We start from the raw sequence: 21,168 nt of genomic DNA, 5'->3' as shown, positions 1-21,168 counted from the left end.
TTATATATGCATCTTGTTAATGTCGGTTACCAGGTGTTCATCATATGAATTATTTTTATCTCTATGTATGGGATGTGTATTAAAATATGAAATCTTGTGGTCTATTGTTACGATTTGATATATATAGGTTAAACCTATAACTCACCATCATTTTTGTTGACGTTTAAAGCATGTTTATTCTCAGGTGCATACTAAGAGCTTCAGCTGTTGCATACTAAAATAAGGACAAGATTTGGAGTCCATGTTTGTATGATATTGTGTAAAAACTGCATTCAAGAAACTAATTTGGATGTAACATATTTGTATTGTAAACCATTATGTAATGGTCGTGTGTAAACAGGATATTTTAGATTATCATTATTTGATAATCTACGTAAAGCTTTTTAAACCTTTATTTATGAAATAAAGGTTATGGTTTGTTTTAAAAATGAATGCAGTCTTTGAAAAACGTCTCATATAGAGGTCAAAACCTCGCAACGAAATCAATTAATATGTAATGTTTTTAATCAATAAGAAGGGACATTTCAATATATCTGTAGCAAATGAAGCTTTTGGTTCAGTTCTGGTTGCGAAAAGTGATAAAGTACAAAAACCTGTGTATTTTGTCAGTAAAGCTCTTACAGGAAGTGAAATAAACTATGCGCCCATTGAAAAATTTGTGTATGCACTCATATTAATAGCGCGAAGGTTATCAAGATATTTTCAAGGGCACCCAGTGCATGTGCTAACTAACATGCCAATCAAGCAAGTCTTAACAAAACTAGAAATATCTGGTAGGCTCGCGTTGTGGGCAGTAGAGTTAGGCGCTTATCAAATTTCTTACCTTCCGCGCAATGCTATAAAGGGACAAGTTTTGGCGGATTACCTCGCAGAAATGTCTGGGAGTTGGAGGTGATTAATGAGTGAACAGAATTAAAGCCAGTACAGGGAGAAACATGATATTTATTTACTGATGGAGCCTCATGTGCAGAAGGTGCTGGTGCAGGTTTAGTGTTGGCAAGCCCAAGCGGTGAGGAGCATACGTACGTGTTACGTTTCAATTTTGATGTAACAAACACTGAAGCAGAATATAAAGCGTTGCTTGCCGGTTTAAATATTGCGCGTAAAATGGATATCACCAAGTTGCGAGCATTTACAGATTCGCAGTTAGTGGAAAATCAGTTTAATGGCTCTTTTGAAGAACATGATTCCTCAATGCAAAAATATTTACAAATGTTGAAGGAATTGATTGTGTGGTTTGAGCATTTTGAACTCGCACAAGTACCAAGGAGTCAAAATAAGAAGGCGGATGCGTTAAGTAAGATGGCCGCTTTAACGTTTTAGCATTTTCAAAAGCAAGTTTGGGTCTAGGAATTTCCAAGTAAATCAATAGATAATGATTTAATGGTGGCGTCCGTTGTAGAAGAACAGCCAAATTGGATTTAACCAATCTTGCAATATATCCGCAATAGTGTTCTGCCAAATGATAAGCATGAAGCTCGTTTAGTTAGAGAGCGAGCACCAATGTATATCATTCAAAATGACATTTTGTATCGTAAGTCATATTGTGGTCCAATGATGCAGTGTGTTGGCCCAATTTAAGTAGAAATGATAATTGATGAAGTGCATAACGGTTCTTTCGCATTGCATTCAGGTTACAAAGCTATTACGGCAAAAATTATGCATATGGGTTATTTTTGGCCATCCTTATACCGCTATGTTGCAAAGATTGTTAAGCGTTGCAAAAGTTGTCAAAGGCCTGCTCCGCAGAATCGGATGCCAAGGCATGATATGATCCTTGTTAATTTGCCATGGCAATTTCACTAGTGGGCTATTGACATTGTAGGACCATTTCCCGCAGGTCCTGGTAATGTCAAATTCCTAATTGTGGCAATCGACTATTTTACAAAATGGGTTGAAGCTAAGGCGGTTGGCACTATCACTGGAGTGCAAGTGCGTAATTTTGTCTGGGAGTGTATTGTATACAGATTTGGTGTTCCACGCGAAATGGTTAGCGACAATGGTGCTCAAATAGCGAAAGATCCTTTTAAAACATGGTGCACTGATTTAAATATAATCCAAAAGTTTACATCAGTGGCGCATCCACAGGCTAACGGCTTGTGTGAAGTAACCAATCGCGACATTGTGAGCGGTATCAAAAAGAGGTTATATGAAAAGCGAACTGATTGGGTAGATGAGCTGCCCAATGTATTATGGGCACATCGCACTACTTTCAAGAAGAGCACAGGGGAAACACCCTTTAGTTTAGTATATGGCTCTGAAGTAGTAATACCCGCTGAAATTCTTGTTCCAACGCATAGAGTTACTAACTTTGATGAAGAAGCAAATGGCGAAGCCTTATGCGAAAATTTGAATTTAGTTGAAGAGCGAAGGTTAATGGCTGCTATCAGAGAGGCAAATAATAAACATCAAATTGCCAAATATTACAACAAAAGAGTACGCGCTTTGTCTTTTGATGTAGGTGAATGGGTGGTGCGAAACAATGATGCAAGTAGAGCAGAAAAACTTGGCAAATTAGGACCTAACTGGGAGGGTCCTTATCAAGTTGTGGCAATTAATGCGGCAGGTTCATATAAGCTCGCAGACATAGAAGGGCGAACTCTCCTTAATGCGTGGCATGCTGCTTTATTAAAACGATATTATGCATAGCTTTGCAAGAATAATGTGCATGTATATTCAAAGTGCGAAATGAGATGCGAAGCATGTATTTGATATTTTTCTATGTGTTTTCATTTTTTTATTTTTACAAGTCTTGATCACGCTTGTAAGAATATGAAAAATAAACACTTGTAAGAGTATAGGAAAAGTTTGTTTGCATTGTTTAAAATAATTACGCTTGGCGAAATACTCAGAGTTTATGAAATGTTTTATAATATTTTGCTTCATAATGCTGGTATATTTCGCAAAGGTTAAGTGGCATAGTGATCAAATTGCCCACTTACCCAGAAATTTATTATCACGAAAGGAACTTAATTTCCTAAGTATTTGATTTTTCCATACTTAGATGCTTCGTGATGCTAATTGATTGCCTAAGGATCGCTTTGGCGGACTTAGAAGATTCATAACGTATAAATATACACGCATACAGATTGTTTCGTAAAAGTACATACTTATTATGTGCACGATAGTAAGAGTTGGAAATTGCAAAGGAAAAGTATGTGTTATGAATATTACTGATAAAAGCGCTATATAAATAAAAGTACTTGCTAAAGTATAAAAACAGCGAAAATTTTATTAATATTAACGCAGAAGATAGCTGCGCGCTGTTGTACAAAATAAAATTTCATTCCTTAGATAAGTTAAGCCTGATGATGTCATCTGCATTGACATCATCCCGCTCGCTTATCCCTGTTATTTTAGGAATAGGAATTTCAGCTATGTTTTCTTGAGCAACAACAAATGCTGATTGAGCGTCTTCTAACGAACATAGGCGATCAGCTATTGAAGTTGGTAGAGGCTCTGGCAATGGGTAGTTGATGGCAATTTGGTCCAAAAATTCTACCCTCTCGCATAGGTTTAAACGCAGCGGCAAATGTTGAAAACTTAGTGGAAACATGCTTTGAGTTGAGAATTTTTCTAGCCAACTCTGGTAGATGTTGGCGAAGCATTGCGAACTCAAGCTCCGTAGAAGCCTTCGCAGTTAGAGCGTTTTCTCGCTCTGTAGTTAGCTTTGTAACCTCCTATGTTAACAATTTAACAGTAGCTTTAAGGTTGTTTTCCTTATCAGCCGCAGTAGAAACTTGCTGTTTTAAATCATCAATGGCGGTTTTTGCTGCGGTGAGCACATAAGATAGATCAACACAGGGCTTTTTGCTGTCTTCAGCTTTGGCTTTCTCAGTCAAATATTTGTCTTTTTCAGCCTCAAGGACATTGAAGAATTGTTCTTGGCGACAAATCATGTCGTATGCAGAATTAAAAGCCATATAGAAATTCTGCACGAAACTATTATGTGCATTAAGTGAAGAAAGCTTCGAGAACTTGTGACGAAGCTCGTTTAGGATTGCCAGCTTCATCTGGTGGCGTTGATCTAACACCGCAGAAGAAGTAGCACAAGTATATCCCGATAAGCCGTCAACTCTCACCCCGTAAGAGTCAGGTGGAGTGCGAAACAACTCAGTTTTTTGGTCAAAGGTGTTCGGGCTGGGAAAAACTGTGTCACCGGTTGATTCACCTGCAAAAACACACAATTTATAAATTAAGCGGAGAAATATAAGCACTGCAAATGTTGTAATTATGCGATAATATTCAGGACTTACCCGTTTGTTGATCACCCTCATAATCGGATATGATTGGGTTATCATAAAGGGTAGAGTCGCGTTGCTTCAGTTTTTTGCTCTGAGACGATGGCGGTGTCTGTTATGGTCGTTTGGTGGAGCTCAGCTTGGTAAGAGGAGATTTGGAAGTTAAATCGACAACTGGAATTGTTTGCTTTTCTTTTCTAGATGATGCCGTCGATTTGGACTCCGGGCTTGTCAATAACTTCGTGATCAAGGTTTTTGGGTTAACCTTGCTGTCAACTTCGTCGATCTTCATTATTGATTGAATAGAAGTTGCGAGTGAGAAAGAAGTTACGAGTAAGAAAGAAGTAGCAAAAGCTGATTGAATTTTTGATTAATTGCGAAGTGTTCCAGAGTAGCGAGTGGGAAATTCGTGATTGTGATATATATATATATATATATATATATATATATATATATATATATATATATATATATATATATATATATATATATATATATATATATATATATATATATATATATATATATATATATATATAAGGGGTGAGAGTGGTAATTACTTGTGTCTAAGTATTCGTTATGATGATTAAACGGTAATATTTTTGCCAACAGATAAAAACGGTAGCTTTGTTTGCTGTAACGGTAACAAAGGCATAGCGAAAAATGTTTTAATGCGGATAGCGGTCAAAATAACTGCAAATTTTTAGAGTTTATCATGATACAATTTTTGGAAAAAATATATCATAATAAACTGGGAGGACTTGTGTAGTGACCCGAACTTTTCCATGTTTATATATATTAATTGAGATTGATATTTACATGATTAAATGTTTCCAACATGTTAAGCAATCAAACTTGTTAAGACGTGATTAATTGAAATATGTTTCATATAGACAATTGACCACCCAAGTTGACCGGCGATTCACGAACGTTAAAACATGTAAAAACAACATGACGATATATATATGGATATACATATGGTTAACATGAGATTATGATAAGTAAGTATCTCCATAAGTATATTAACAATGAGTTATATACATATAAACAAGACTACTAACTTAAGGATTTCGAAACGAGACATATATGTAACGATTATCGTTGTAACGACATTTAAATGTATATATATCATATTAAGATATATTAATATATCATAATATCATGATAATATAATAATTTAACATCTCATTAGATATAATAAACAATGGGTTAACAACATTAATTGAGATCGTTAACTTAAAGGTTTGAAAACAACACTTACATGTAACGACTAACGATGACTTAACGACTCAGTTAAAATGTATATACATGTAGTGTATTTAGATGTATTAAAATACTTTTGGAAGACTTCAAGACATATATCAAAACACTCATACTTAACGAAAATGGTTACAGTTACTTTCCCATTCTTTTCTTTCATCAAGAATTCTAGTCGTATTCTTACCCGTATTATACACAGCTTCAAAACGTACTTACTATGGGTATATACCAATAGGAACTAGCATGGGATTCCACTCTTGATTATGTCATGTATGACTAATCAATTTTAACTTCTACCATGAGCTAGTCAACTAACTAGAACTCCTTTTAACCCCACTCACCACTCACCAATTACCACTCATCATTCACTCCATTTCACTTCCAATTCTCTTTCTAATTCTCTATCAACACACACACTATTATGAACATATTTTTCCAGTAGTTAATCATCATCTTCATCAAAAATCACTTCAAGAATCAAGCTATAATCATCATAGGAAGAAAACTTCAAGAACACTTCAAAAATCCCTTCAAGTTTACTAATTTACTTCCAAGCTTTCTAATCCATTCCAAGTGATCATCTAAGATCAAGAAATCTTTGTTATATACAGTAGGTTATCTTTCTTATTCAAGGTAATATTCATATTCAAACTTTGATTCAATTTCTATAACTATAAACTATCTTAATTCGAGTAAAAATCTTACTTGAACTTGTTTTTGTGTCATGATCCTACTTCAAGAACTTTCAAGCCATCCAAGATCCTTTGAAGCTAGATCATTTCTTGTCACTTCCAGTAGGTTTACCTACTAAACTTGAGGTAGTAATGATGTTCATAACATCATTAGATTCATATATATAAAACTATCTTATTCGAAGGTTTAAACTCGTAATCACTAGAACATAGTTTAGTTAATTCTAAACTTGTTCGCAAACAAAAGTTAATCCTTCTAACTTGACTTTTAAAATTAACTAAACACATGTTCTATATCTATATGATATGCTAACTTAATGATTTAAAACCTGGAAACACAAAAAACACCGTAAAACCGGATTTACGCCGTCGTAGTAATACCGCGGGCTGTTTTGGGTTCGTTAATTAAAAACTATGATTAACTTTGATTTAAAAGTTGTTATTCTGAGAAAATGATTTTTATTATGAACATGAAACTATATCCAAAAATTATGGTTAAACTCAAAGTGGAAGTATGTTTTCTAAAATGGTCATCTAGACGTCGTTCTTTCGACTGAAATGACTACCTTTACAAAAACGACTTGTAACTTATTTTTCCGACTATAAACCTATACTTTTTCTGTTTAGATTCATAAAATAGAGTTCAATATAAAATCATAGCAATTTGATTCACTCAAAACGGATTTAAAATGAAGAAGTTATGGGTAAAACAAGATTGGATAATTTTTCTCATTTTAGCTACGTGAAAATTGGTAACAAATATATTCCAACCATAACATAATCAACTTGTATTGTATATTATGTAATCTTGAGATACCATAGACACGTATACAATGTTTTGACCTATCATGTCGACACATCTATATATATTTCGGAACAACCATAGACACTCTATATGTGAATGTTGGAGTTAGCTATACAGGGTTGAGGTTGATTCCAAAATATATATAGTTTGAGTTGTGATCAATACTGAGATACGTATACACTGGGTCGTGGATTGATTCAAGATAATATTTATCGATTTATTTCTGTACATCTAACTGTGGACAACTAGTTGTAGGTTACTAACGAGGACAGCTGACTTAATAAACTTAAAACATCAAAATATATTAAAAGTGTTGTAAATATATTTTGAACATACTTTAATATATATGTATATATTGTTATAGGTTCGTGAATCAACAGTGGCCAAGTCTTACTTCTCGACGAAGTAAAAATCTGTAAAAGTGAGTTATAGTCCCACTTTTAAAATCTAATATTTTTGGGATGAGAATACATGCAGGTTTTATAAATGATTTACAAAATAGACACAAGTACGTGAAACTACATTCTATGGTTGAATTATCGAAATCGAATATGCCCCTTTTTATTAAGTTTGGTAATCTAAGAATTAGAGAACAGACACCCTAATTGACGCGAATTCTAAAGATAGATCTATTGGGCCTAACAAACCCCATCCAAAGTACCGGATGCTTTAGTACTTCGAAATTTATATCATATCCGAAGGGTGTCCCGGAATGATGGGGATATTCTTATATATGCATCTTGTTAATGTCGGTTACCAGGTGTTCACCATATGAATGATTTTTATCTCTATGTATGGGATGTGTATTGAAATATGAAATCTTGTGGTCTATTGTTACGATTTGATATATATAGGTTAAACCTATAACTCACCAACATTTTTGTTGACGTTTAAAGCATGTTTATTCTCAGGTGAATATTAAGAGCTTCCGCTGTTGCATACTAAAATAAGGACAAGATTTGGAGTCTATGTTTGTATGATATTGTGTAAAAACTGCTTTCAAGAAACTGATTTCGATGTAACATATTTGTATTGTAAACCATTATGTAATGGTCGTGTGTAAACAGGATATTTTAGATTATCATTATTTGATAATCTACGTAAAGCTTTTTAAACCTTCATTTATAAAATAAAGGTTATGGTTTGTTTTAAAAATGAATGCAGTCTTTGAAAAACGTCTCATATAGAGGTCAAAAGCTCGCAACGAAATCAATTAATATGGAACGTTTTTAATCAATAAGAACGGGACATTTCAGTTGGTATCCGAGCGTTGGTCTTAGAGTACCAGAATTTTGCATTAGTGTGTCTTATCTATTTTGTTAGGATGCATTAGTGAGTCTGGACTTCGACCGTGTTTACTTGAAAAATGATTGCTTAACAAATTTTGTTGGAAACTATATATTTTTAACATGTGAATATTATGTGATATATTAATCTCTTAACGCGTTTGATATTATGTGATAGATGTCTACCTCTAGAACAAGTCCCATTGACTCACCTAATAATAATGAAGAGTCAAATGTAAATTGGAATGATTCGTGGACTGATTCACAAGTTCCCGAAGAGGAACCGGAAGAAGAGTCGGAACCGGAAGAAGAATCGGAACCGGAAGAAGAATCGGAACCGGATGAAGAAATAGAACCGGTGGGGGAAATAATAAAACGGTTAAGTAAAAGAAAATCCTCAACCAACCGACCAAGGTTAATTATGGTCAATGGTGTTTCCGCCAAGGAAGCAAAATATTGGGAGGATTACCAATTCTCCGATGAATCGGATTCCGACGAGAATTCCGATGATGTTATAGAAATTACCCCAACTGAATTTAAAAAGGCAAAAGAAAATAATAAGGGAAAGGGCATAAAAATAGAGAAATCTAATTCCAACCCCGATGAACTTTATATGTATCGTCAACCCCCGAAGTCCTTAAGTTGTAACAATGACCCGGGAACCTCTAAACCACCAGGTTTTTCTAAACCAATGTGGATAACGACGGCTCGTATTAGGGGAACATCATATATCCCTAGAAACTTGGCAAAACGAACCAAAACCGAAGAAGAAGAAACAAGCGAGTCGGAATAAGATAGTTGTATTCGTGTGGTGTAATATAAGTAATATAGTGTGCTTATGCTTTATGATATATGTAAAAATTGCTTGTATTAATAAGTATTTTTTTTATGAATCTAACTCTTGTCTATTTTACAGTATAAAAACACAAAATGGATAGACAACCCAATATTTTAAGAGACCTACCTGGAGACATGATTGATGAAATCTTGTCTAGAGTCGGTCAGAATTCTTCGGTACAACTATTTAAGGCGAGATCAGTTTGTAAGACATTCGAAGAACGTTCCAAGAATGCCTTGATTTATAAAAGGCTTTCGTTTGAAAGATGGGGGATATCACATTGAGAAATCCATAAGTTACGATGTGTTTACTTTGACGCATATATTCCGGGGAACCCAAATGCTATTTTACGCAATGGGTTAAGAAATTATTTTGACTCAATATATCCGAATATTGGACTTCGTGATTTAGAAAAAGCGGCTAACATGCAACATAAAGAAGCATGTTATGCTTACGGATTAGTAATGTTCGCTTCTCACCAAAGTGAGAACAAGAACATCGGGCTACAACTATTAAACAAAATGTTCCCACAAGTGACGGAGTCGGTAATTGGGGTAAGAAATGAGGTTTTTAGATTGTTACGGGACTGTTGGACATTACGTAACCCTCGTCCCTTTGACGACGTTACAACACGCTGTCTTATCAACGGCCATAACGGTTATGTTCCACAAGACCAAGGATGGGAAGTAGTCCTAGTAAAACCAGAATGCATGACTTGTTTCTGGACGTATGAATTACGTGTCTTTATTGCCTTTGCTGAACGACTTGTGTACTAGCTAGAATTATCTTCACAACTATCTTGTATCAAAGTTATTGTGTGCTATATTTCATGCTTTATGTAAAATAAGCGGTATTGTAAGTTTGTAAAATATTGTATAAAAGTTTGAACGCGAAATATTATTATAATCAGTTTTTCATATAGAATTGTATTAGTTGAATTGTATATTAGCTACTAAGTATGAACTTAACGGGTTGGTACTACCAGAATTTAAACTTATAAAACGCTAATATGAAGAAAAAGCTTTTATAAATGAGTTCATATTATGCTACGAAATACTATTAACTACTCTTAATATTCTGTATGATTAACTTGTTCCATTTGACTATTTTGAAGGAAATGGCACCGACTACTCGACACACCGTGAATATGAATGAAGAGGAATTCCGTACTTTTCTAGCTTCAAACATAGCCGCAGTACAGGCTGCGCTACATACCAACAATAACCTTGGATCTAGCAGTACAGGAAATCGTGTAGGATGCACCTACAAAGAATTCACTGCCTGCAAACCTTTGGAATTTGATGGAACCGAAAGACCGATCGCATTGAAACGGTGGACCCGAAGGTCGAATCGGTGTTTGCCATAAGTAAGTGTACTGAAGAGGACAAAGTAAAGTACGCTACGCATACCTTCACAGGTTCTGCGTTAACATGGTGGAATACCTATCTAGAGCAAGTGGGACAAGACGATGCGTACGCACTACCGTGGTCAGCATTCAGGCACTTGATGAACGAGAAGTACCGTCCCAGAACCGAGGTCAATAAGCTCAAGACAGAACTTAGAGGGTTACGAACCCAAGGATTTGATATTACCACGTACGAAAGATGATTCACAGAATTGTGCCTATTGTGTCCGGGAGCATTCAAAGATGAGGAAGAGAAGATCGACGCGTTTGTGAAAGGATTATCGGAAAGAATCCAAGAAGATATAAGTTCACACGAGCCCACCTCCATACAACAGGCATGTAGAATGGCTCACAAACTAGTGAACCAGATTGAAGAAAGAATTAAAGAACAGACTGTTGAAGAGGCCAATGTGAAGCAAGTCAAAAGAAAGTGGGAGGAAAACGGTGATAAGAATCACCAATACAACAACAACAGCAATTACAACAATAATCGCAACAATTATCCCAACAATCGTAACATCAATCGCAACTACAACAAATGGCCCAACAACAACAACAACAACAACAACAACTACAACAATCATCCCAACAACAATAATAACCGCAACAACAACAACAATCAGAAGCAGCTATGCCAAAGGTGTGAAAAGTATCACTCGGGGTTCTGCACCAAATTTTGCAACAAGTGTAAAAGAAACGGTCATAGCGCGGCGAAGTGTGAGGTCTACGGACCAGGGGTTAATAGAACGAAAGGAACAAATGGTGTCAGAACGAGTAATGGCGGAGCAAGTAGTGTCGGAGCAAGTTATGCCAATGTAGTTTGTTATAAATGTGGAAAACCGGGCCACATTATTAGAAATTGCCCGAACCAGGAGAACACGAATGGACAAGGCCGCGGAAGAGTTTTCAATATTAATGCGGCAGAGGGACAGGAAGACTCGGAGCTTGTTACGGGTACGTTTCTTATTGACAATAAATCTGCTTACGTTTTATTTGATTCGGGTGCGGATAGAAGCTATATGAGTAGAGATTTTTGTGCTAAATTAAGTTGTCCATTGACGCCTTTGGATAGTAAATTTTTACTCGAATTAGCAAATGGTAAATTATTTTCAGCAGATAATATATGTCGGAATCGAGAAATTAAACTGGTTAGCGAAACATTTAAGATTGATTTGATACCAGTAGAGTTAGGGAGTTTTGATGTGATAATCGGTATGGACTGGTTGAAAGAAGTGAAAGCAGAGATCGTTTGTTACAAAAATGCAATTCGCATTATACGAGAAAAAGAAAAACCCTTAATGGTGTACGGTGAAAAGGGCAACACGAAGCTACATCTTATTAGTAATTTGAAGGCACAAAAACTAATAAGAAAAGGTTGCTATGCTGTTCTAGCACACGTTAAAAAAGTACAAACTGAAGAAAAGAGCATCAATGATGTTCCCATTGCAAAAGAATTTCCCGATGTATTTCCAAAAGAATTACCGGGATTACCCCCACATCGATCCGTTGAATTTCAAATAGATCTTGTACCAGGAGCTGCACCAATAGCTCGTGCTCCTTACAGACTCGCACCCAGCGAGATGAAAGAACTGCAAAGCCAATTACAAGAACTTTTAGAGCGTGGTTTCATTCGACCAAGCACATCACCGTGGGGAGCTCCTGTTTTGTTTGTCAAGAAGAAAGATGGTACATTCAGGTTGTGTATCGATTACCGAGAGTTGAACAAACTTACCATCAAGAACCGCTACCCACTACCGAGAATCGACGACTTATTTGATCAACTACAAGGATCGTCTGTTTATTCAAAGATTGACTTACGTTCCGGGTATCATCAAATGCGGGTGAAAGAAGATGATATTCCAAAGACTGCTTTCAGAACACGTTACGGTCATTACGAGTTTATGGTCATGCCGTTTGGTTTAACTAATGCACCAGCTATGTTCATGGACCTTATGAACCGAGTGTGTGGACCATACCTTGACAAGTTTGTCATTGTTTTCATTGATGACATACTTATTTACTCAAAGAATGACCAAGAACACGGTGAACATTTGAGAAAAGTGTTAGAAGTATTGAGGAAGGAAGAATTGTACGCTAAGTTTTCAAAGTGTGCATTTTGGTTGGAAGAAGTTCAATTCCTCGGTCACATAGTTAACAAAGAAGGTATTAAGGTGGATCCGGCAAAGATAGAAACTGTTGAAAAGTGGGAAACCCCGAAAACTCCGAAACACATACGCCAGTTTTTAGGACTAGCTGGTTACTACAGAAGGTTCATCCAAGACTTTTCCAGAATAGCAAAACCCTTGACTGCATTAATGCATAAAGGGAAGAAATTTGAATGGAATGATGAACAAGAGAAAGCGTTTCAGTTATTGAAGAAAAATCTAACTACGGCACCTATATTGTCATTGCCTGAAGGGAATGATGATTTTGTGATTTATTGAATTATTGAATGATTACGACTTTGAGATTCGTTACCACCCGGGGAAGGCAAATGTGGTAGCCGATGCCTTGAGCAGGAAGGACAGAGAACCCATTCGAGTAAAATCTATGAATATAATGATTCATAATAACATTACTACTCAAATAAAGGAGGCGCAACAAGAAGTTTTAAAAGAGGGAAATTTAAAGGATGAAATACCCAAAGGATCGGAGAAGCATCTTAATATTCGGGAAGACGGAACCCGGTATAGGGCTGAAAGGATTTGGGTACCAAAATTTGGAGATATGAGAGAAATGGTACTTAGAGAAGCTCATAAAACCAGATACTCGATACATCCTGGAACGGGGAAGATGTACAAGGATCTCAAGAAACATTTTTGGTGGCCGGGTATGAAAGCCGATGTTGCTAAATACGTAGGAGAATGTTTGACGTGTTCTAAGGTCAAAGCTGAGCATCAGAAACCATTAGGTCTACTTCAACAACCCGAAATCCCGGAATGGAAATGGGAAAACATTACCATGGATTTCATCACTAAATTGCCAAGGACTGTAAGTGGTTTTGATACTATTTGGGTAATAGTTGATCGTCTCACCAAATCAGCACACTTCCTACCAATAAGAGAAGATGACAAGATGGAGAAGTTAGCACGACTTTATTTGAAGGAAGTCGTCTCCAGACATGGAATACCAATCTCTATTATCTCTGATAGGGATGGCAGATTTATTTCAAGATTCTGGCAGACATTACAGCAAGCATTAGGAACTCGTCTAGACATGAGTACTGCCTATCATCCACAAACTGATGGGCAGAGCGAAAGGACGATACAAACGCTTGAAGACATGCTACGAGCATGTGTTATTGATTTTGGAAAGAGTTGGGATCGACATCTACCGTTAGCAGAATTTTCCTACAACAACAGCTACCATTCAAGCATTGAGATGGCGCCGTTTGAAGCACTTTATGGTAGAAAGTGCAGGTCTCCGATTTGTTGGAGTGAAGTGGGGGATAGACAGATTACGGGTCTGGAGATTATACAAGAAACTACCGAGAAGATCATCCAAATTCAACAGCGGTTGAAAACCGCCCAAAGTTGACAAAAGAGCTACGCTGACATTAAAGGAAAAGATATAGAATTTGAAATTGGAGAGATGGTCATGCTTAAAGTTGCACCTTGGAAAGGCGTTGTTCGATTTGGTAAACGAGGGAAATTAAATCCAAGGTATATTGGACCATTCAAGATTATTGATCGTGTCGGACCAGTAGCTTACCGACTTGAGTTACCTCAACAACTCGCGGCTGTACATAACACTTTCCACGTCTCGAATTTTAAGAAATGTTTTGCTAAAGAAGATCTCACTATTCCGTTAGATGAAATCCAAATCAACGAAAAACTCCAATTCATCGAAGAACCCGTCGAAATAATGGATCGTGAGGTTAAAAGACTTAAGCAAAACAAGATACCAATTGTTAAGGTTCGATGGAATGCTCGTAGAGGACCCGAGTTCACCTGGGAGCGTGAAGATCAGATGAAGAAGAAATACCCACATCTATTTCCAGAAGATTCGTCAACACCTTCAACAGCTTAAAATTTTGGGACGAAATTTATTTAACGGGTAGGTACTGTAGTGACCCGAACTTTTCCATGTTTATATATATTAATTGAGATTGATATTTAAATGATTAAATGTTTCCAACATGTTAAGCAATCAAACTTGTTAAGACATGATTAATTGAAATATGTTTCATATAGACAATTGACCACCCAAGATGACCGGCGATTTACGAATGTTAAAACTTGTAAAAACGACATGATGATATATATATGGATATACATATGGTTAACATGAGATTATGATAAGTAAGTATCTCCATAAGTATATTAACAATGAGTTATATACATATAAACAAGACTACTAACTTAAGGATTTCAAAACGAGACATATATGTAACGATTATCATTGTAACGACATTTAAATGTATATATATCATATTAAGATATATTAATATATCATAATATCATGATAATATAATAATTTAATATCTCATTAGATATAATAAACAATGGGTTAACAACATTAATTGAGATCGTTAACTTAAAGGTTTCAAAACAACACTTACATGTAACGACTAACGATGACTTAACGACTCAGTTAAAATGTATATACATGTAGTGTATTTAGATGTATTAAAATACTTTTGGAAGACTTCAAGACATATATCAAAACACTCATACTTAATGAAAATGGTTACAGTTACTTTCCCATTCTTTTCTTTCATCAAGAATTCTAGTCGTATTCTTACCTGTATTATACACAGCTTCAAAACGTACTTACTATGGCTATATACCAATAGGAACTAGCATGGGATTCCACTCTTGATTATGTCATGTATGACTAATTAATTTTAACTTCTACCATGAGCTAGTCAACTAACTAGAACTCCTTTTAACCCCACTCACCACTCACCAATTACCACTCATCATTCACTCCATTTCACTTCCAATTCTCTTTCTAATTCTCTCTCAACACACACATACTATTATGAACGTATTTTTCCAGTAGTTAATCATCATTTTCATCAAAAATCACTTCAAGAATCAAGCTATAATCATCATAGGAAGAACACTTCAAGAACACTTCAAAAATCCCTTCAAGTTTACTAATTTACTTCCAAGCTTTCTAATCCATTCCAAGTAATCATCTAAGATCAAGAAACCTTTGTTATATACAGTAGGTTATCTTTATTATTCAAGGTAATATTCATATTCAAACTTTGATTCAATTTCTATAACTATAAACTATCTTAATTCGAGTAAAAATCTTACTTGAACTTGTTTTTGTGTCATGATCCTACTTCAAGAATTTTCAAGCCATCCAAGATCCTTTGAAGCTAGATCATTTCTTGTCACTTCCAGTAGGTTTACCTACTAAACTTGAGGTAGTAATGATGTTCATAACATCATTCGATTCATATATATAAAACTATCTTATTCGAAGGTTTAAACTCGTAATCACTAGAACATAGTTTAGTTAATTCTAAACTTGTTCGCAAACAAAAGTTAATCCTTCTAACTTGACTTTTAAAATTAACTAAACACATGTTCTATATCTATATGATATGCTAACTTAATGATTTAAAACCTGGAAACACGAAAAACACCGTAAAACCGGATTTACGCCGTCGTAGTAACACCGCGGGCTGTTTTGGGTTAGTTAATTAAAAACTATGATAAACTTTGATTTAAAAGTTGTTATTCTGAGAAAATGATTTTTATTATGAACATGAAACTATATCCAAAAAGTATGGTTAAACTCAAAGTGGAAGTATGTTTTCTAAAATGGTCATCTAGACGTCGTTCTTTCGACTGAAATGACTACCTTTACAAAAACGACTTGTAACTTATTTTTCCGACTATAAACCTATACTTTTTCTGTTTAGATTCATAAAATAGAGTTCAATATGAAATCATAGCAATTTAATTCACTCAAAACGGATTCAAAATGAAGAAGTTATGGGTAAAACAAGATTGGATAATTTTTCTCATTTTTGCTACGTGAAAATTGGTAACAAATATATTCCAACCATAACTTAATCAACTTGTATTGTATATTATGTAATCTTGAGATACCATAGACACGTATACAATGTTTCGACCTATCATGTCGACACATCTATATATATTTCGGAACAACCATAGACACTCTATATGTGAATGTTGGAGTTAGCTATACAGGGTTGAGGTTGATTCCAAAATATATATAGTTTGAGTTGTGATCAATACTGAGATACGTATACACTGGGTCGTGGATTGATTCAAGATAATATTTATCGATTTATTTCTGTACATCTAACTGTGGACAACTAGTTGTAGGTTACTAACGAGGACAGCTGACTTAATAAACTTAAAACATCAAAATATATTAAAAGTGTTGTAAATATATTTTGAACATACTTTAATATATATGTATATATTGTTATAGGTTCGTGAATCAACAGTAGCCAAGTCTTACTTCTCGACGAAGTAAAAATCTGTGAAAGTGAGTTATAGTCCCACTTTTAAAATCTAATATTTTTGGGATGAGAATACATGCAGGTTTTATAAATGATTTACAAAATAGACACAAGTACGTGAAACTACATTCTATGGTTGAATTATCGATATCGAATATGCCCCTTTTAATTAAGTCTGGTAATCTAAGAATTAGGGAACAGACACCCTAATTGACACGAATCCTAAAGATAGATCTATTGGGCCTAACAAACCCCATCCAAAGTACCGGATGCTTTAGTACTTCGAAATTTATATCATATCCGAAGGGTGTCCCGGAATGATGGGGATATTCTTATATATGCATCTTGTTAATGTCGGTTACCAGGTGTTCACCATATGAATGATTTTTATCTCTATGTATGGGATGTGTATTGAAATATGAAATTTTGTGGTCTATTGTTACGATTTGATATATATAGGTTAAACCTATAACTCACCAACATTTTTGTTGACGTTTAAAGCATGTTTATTCTCAGGTGAATATTAAGAGCTTCCGCTGTTGCATACTAAAATAAGGACAAGATTTGGAGTCCATGTTTGTATGATATTGTGTAAAAACTGCATTCAAGAAACTGATTTCGATGTAACATATTTGTATTGTAAACCATTATGTAATGGTCGTGTGTAAATAGGATATTTTAGATTATCATTATTTGAAAATCTACGTAAAGCTACTTAAACCTTCATTTATAAAATAAAGGTTATGGTTTGTTTTAAAAATGAATGCAGTCTTTGAAAAACGTCTCATATAGAGGTCAAAACCTCGCAACGAAATCAATTAATATGGAACGTTTTTAATCAATAAGAACGGGACATTTCAACTTGATCATATACATAGCATTGTATATGTATATTTTATTTATTAAAGGCTAAAAACAGAAGTAACGCGAAGTATGTTCGAAAGGCTTGGAATATTCGCTGAAAATAAAGATAGCGGATCAGTTGCCGCATTAATAAAAGACTGCGGGTTATTTCGCTAAGATTGCGCGGATGATTAGACAATCCGCAGACCGTGGATATTTTGAATACTATAAATAGAGAGTTCGGCCTCTCATTTATAGGTTGTTGATTCTATGCCATTTGCCCAGACCTTTGTAATTTTCACTTGTGACTTTGCCCAAGGAAGATTTACAGCGAGTTAAGGTGAATCATGCTAATTAACAATCAAGACCGGGTCGGGGTGGTTGATCACTTGATTGAAAAGTGAAAGATGATCATCAGGGCCCAAAATAATCAGCAAACAACCCATCCTCCATCTTTATCATTGTACTCAATCCTTAATTAAGTAATTCATTGATTATGGATTGATCAGGTAATACCTATTGAGGCGAACATGATACATTTGTGGCAAGTCGGACAGCGAAGAAAAGCAGAAATGTTAGAAGATTGGAAGCAAGAGTTGATTGCTTTTCCTTCTATGTTTAATACTAATCCATCTGATGCTCCTGTCGTAATTGAGGCCCGTATAGAAAATTGTATTGTCGGAGGAATATATACTGATACCGGAGCAGGAGCAGACATCATGTATGAACATTGTTTTGTACAATTACCGGAGAGAGTAAAGGTGAAGATGAAAGACAAGTTTGTTCCTTTAGCAAGTTTTTTTAACGATCCATCATGGTTAGAAGGAAGCATAGTTTTAGAAGTGCTGTTGGGAAAATCACCATTTAAAAGAACAGCTCATATCGAGTTTTTATTTGTCAAAGCAAATTCACAATATAATGTCATTTTGGGTTGATCAACTATGATGGCATTTGGAGTTGTGAGATCAACGGTACACGGAATGATGAAATTTCCTACGCCGGCTGGCATTGCACCGCTATACGCTGAGCGTAGAAGAGCAATAGAATGTGTGCAAATAAATAGAACTATTGTGATATGCCTGAATCGGACGGTTTTATTTATACGGTGTCGTTAGGTCGCAAAATGTCAATTCAGGATACCAAGAGAAGAAGTTGATTGTTTAATTTATATATGCTGGGCCTAAATCTATTATTCCTTCCTATGGGTTAGCAAGGGCAAATATGACCTAGGGTCGTTCCTTGAGCGGTCGAATTTAAAGCGGAGCTTATCTAGATAATTTAGTAATTAAGATTGGGTTTATACACAATTTAGTATCCAAGATTAGTGGCCAGGTACACCTTGTGTGGAGTGGCAGGATCCTTTTGGTCCCAATAAATTGGCGACTGTTCGGAAAATCCAACAACCAAGTCCAACCGGTTTATTCTAGACACCACTTTTATCCGGAATATCAAAATATGTAAAGGCAATAGTTGGGTTGATTAGTTTATATAATTGTAATTAAGATATTAAAGCAATATAATTAAAATAAACTAGCTAGCATGCAACAGCTAAGGACAGAGAAGATGTGGTTTACCATCATTTAAGATAACGTAGTGTCAGGATGATTATGAGACACTCTTTGGATAGATATACCTTAGTGTGAACACTAGATTCCCTACTAACCGGTTTCCCAATTAGCATGTCACGAGGAACTAGGCTTTGAAGATTCTGATCAGATGGACTATGCTCAACTCCCGACGCTTTATCTGGTTTAAGGATATAAGCGGCCCATCTTGGATGCAGTGCATACCTTGGGCGCACGAATAAACTAGCATAGCCTTATATAGATAATATCCAACCTTTCTTAACACCTTAGTGAATCACCCAAGTGAGTGGTTATGATTGTGTTGTGAATACCTTTCTATCAATGGTTTGGTAAAATCTAAGGGTTTGTAGACATATTAGAACATCTGATAGTTCTCAGTCATCCTTGAAGATTCGTAAGCTTAGTTTGTATTGTAGTGCGTTAAACTCCCATTTATGACTTAAACCAGCCCTTACTTAAATATACCCAATAAATCCCTTAGTTATCCACCATGTACTAGACTTATAGTGGTTCCATAGCTTCTAACCTTGACCATGCTCAAGTGGTCCTATAGTATATCGACATGAGTCTTATACTCTTGACCAATGTCTTGATCTGGTCCTACGGTAATTCCCCATGTACTTTATAGTATTTCCAATAGGTTCATACCTTGACCAATGTATAAACACAGATAATTAATTACCCTTATAATGTCGACTTTATAAAAGGTTTTAATCACGTTTATTGGTGGAAGAACGATAATAACGAGGTTTAATATCATAGACAAAAAGCGAGTATGAAACGATAATCATCCCTAACTAATATTATTAAATCATGGCAAACAATCAAGCAATTACTCACACATTATGGCAACAAACATTTCAATCATTAATAAATCACAAACATCAAACAAGAACATTATGATGAATTAATAAAAGAAAGGATAGATATTACCAAATAATGTCGGCAGAATAACACTTGTATTTCTTCAAAATATCCATAGCGTTACAATGCTTGAAAGCTTCTATTACTAACTACATACTAATATCCTATTGATCACTAGAGAGCGACAAATAGAGAGATAATTACATTTCCTAATCTCTGTACTTTTCTCTCTCTAGAATCTAGAGAGAGAGATTAGAGAGAGAACTAATCTCTAATAGATCACTAGAGAGCGACTATAGAGAGATATTTGAGAGAGAAGTGAAGAATTGGCGTGTAAGATGTGTGTTGAAATGGGAAATGAAGCCCTCCTTTTATAAGCAAAGCTTGAGGGCAAAATTGTAATTTTTGGCCAAAAAATGCTTGGCAAGGGGTACTGGCAGGAGGTTTTTTCTGAAAAACGCCTGGCAGGCCGTTTGGCAAGGGGTACTGGCAGGCCGTTTTTTCTGAAAAACGTCTGGCAAGGGGTAATGGTAAGGGGTACTGGCAAGGGGGACTGGCAGGCCATACCCCATACTGGCAGGCCGTATGGCAGCCCATATGGCAGGCCGTATTTGGTGCTGGTCAGCCTTGATTCACTGGATCGTAACTTGATTTCTTGTCTTTCACCGTTTTCGCTCTAGAATCTTCGTTTTAGCTTCATTTTTACGATTCTTGTGCCCACGCGTTCATAATTGAATATCCTACAATATGAGATTAAGTAATTAAACTTTTCCAAAAATTATAAAATAAGTTATTTAAACGCGAGTTAATCGTCTTAGCCGGTTTTGCTCCTTTTTCCTCATTTCTCATCCGTTTTTAGTGGTTCTTGAAACATAGCCTTTGTAATGACTAAAT

General features: G+C 35.5%; 1 protein-coding gene across 1 annotated transcript; it reads left to right on the top strand.

Moving 5' to 3' along the window:
* The first annotated feature begins 733 nt into the window (after positions 1–733).
* Positions 734–2,649, top strand: LOC139854360 (uncharacterized). Its single transcript, XM_071843667.1, has 4 exons — positions 734–884; positions 971–1,260; positions 1,807–1,932; positions 2,065–2,649. The coding sequence occupies exons 1-4, from the start codon at positions 734–736 to the stop codon at positions 2,647–2,649; spliced, it is 1,152 nt and encodes a 383-aa protein (XP_071699768.1).
* The last annotated feature ends 18,519 nt before the right edge of the window (positions 2,650–21,168 follow it).

The sequence above is a fragment of the Rutidosis leptorrhynchoides genome, chromosome 6 (genome assembly GCF_046630445.1).
Source record: "Rutidosis leptorrhynchoides isolate AG116_Rl617_1_P2 chromosome 6, CSIRO_AGI_Rlap_v1, whole genome shotgun sequence".
NCBI classification, from domain to species: Eukaryota; Viridiplantae; Streptophyta; class Magnoliopsida; order Asterales; family Asteraceae; genus Rutidosis; species Rutidosis leptorrhynchoides.
This window is presented reverse-complemented; position numbering and strand designations above follow the sequence as displayed.

What these genes read in the sequence shown, in the direction of transcription:
- LOC139854360 (XM_071843667.1), top strand. Translation starts at nt 734, where the DNA reads ATGCCAATCAAGCAAGTCTTAACAAAACTAGAAATATCTGGTAGGCTC. An exon ending in AGCATTTTGAACTCGCACAA is followed by an intron (nt 1,261 to 1,806) that starts GTACCAAGGAGT and finishes CAATTTCACTAG; the next exon opens with TGGGCTATTGACATTGTAGG. An exon ending in GCACTATCACTGGAGTGCAA is followed by an intron (nt 1,933 to 2,064) that starts GTGCGTAATTTT and finishes ATAATCCAAAAG; the next exon opens with TTTACATCAGTGGCGCATCC.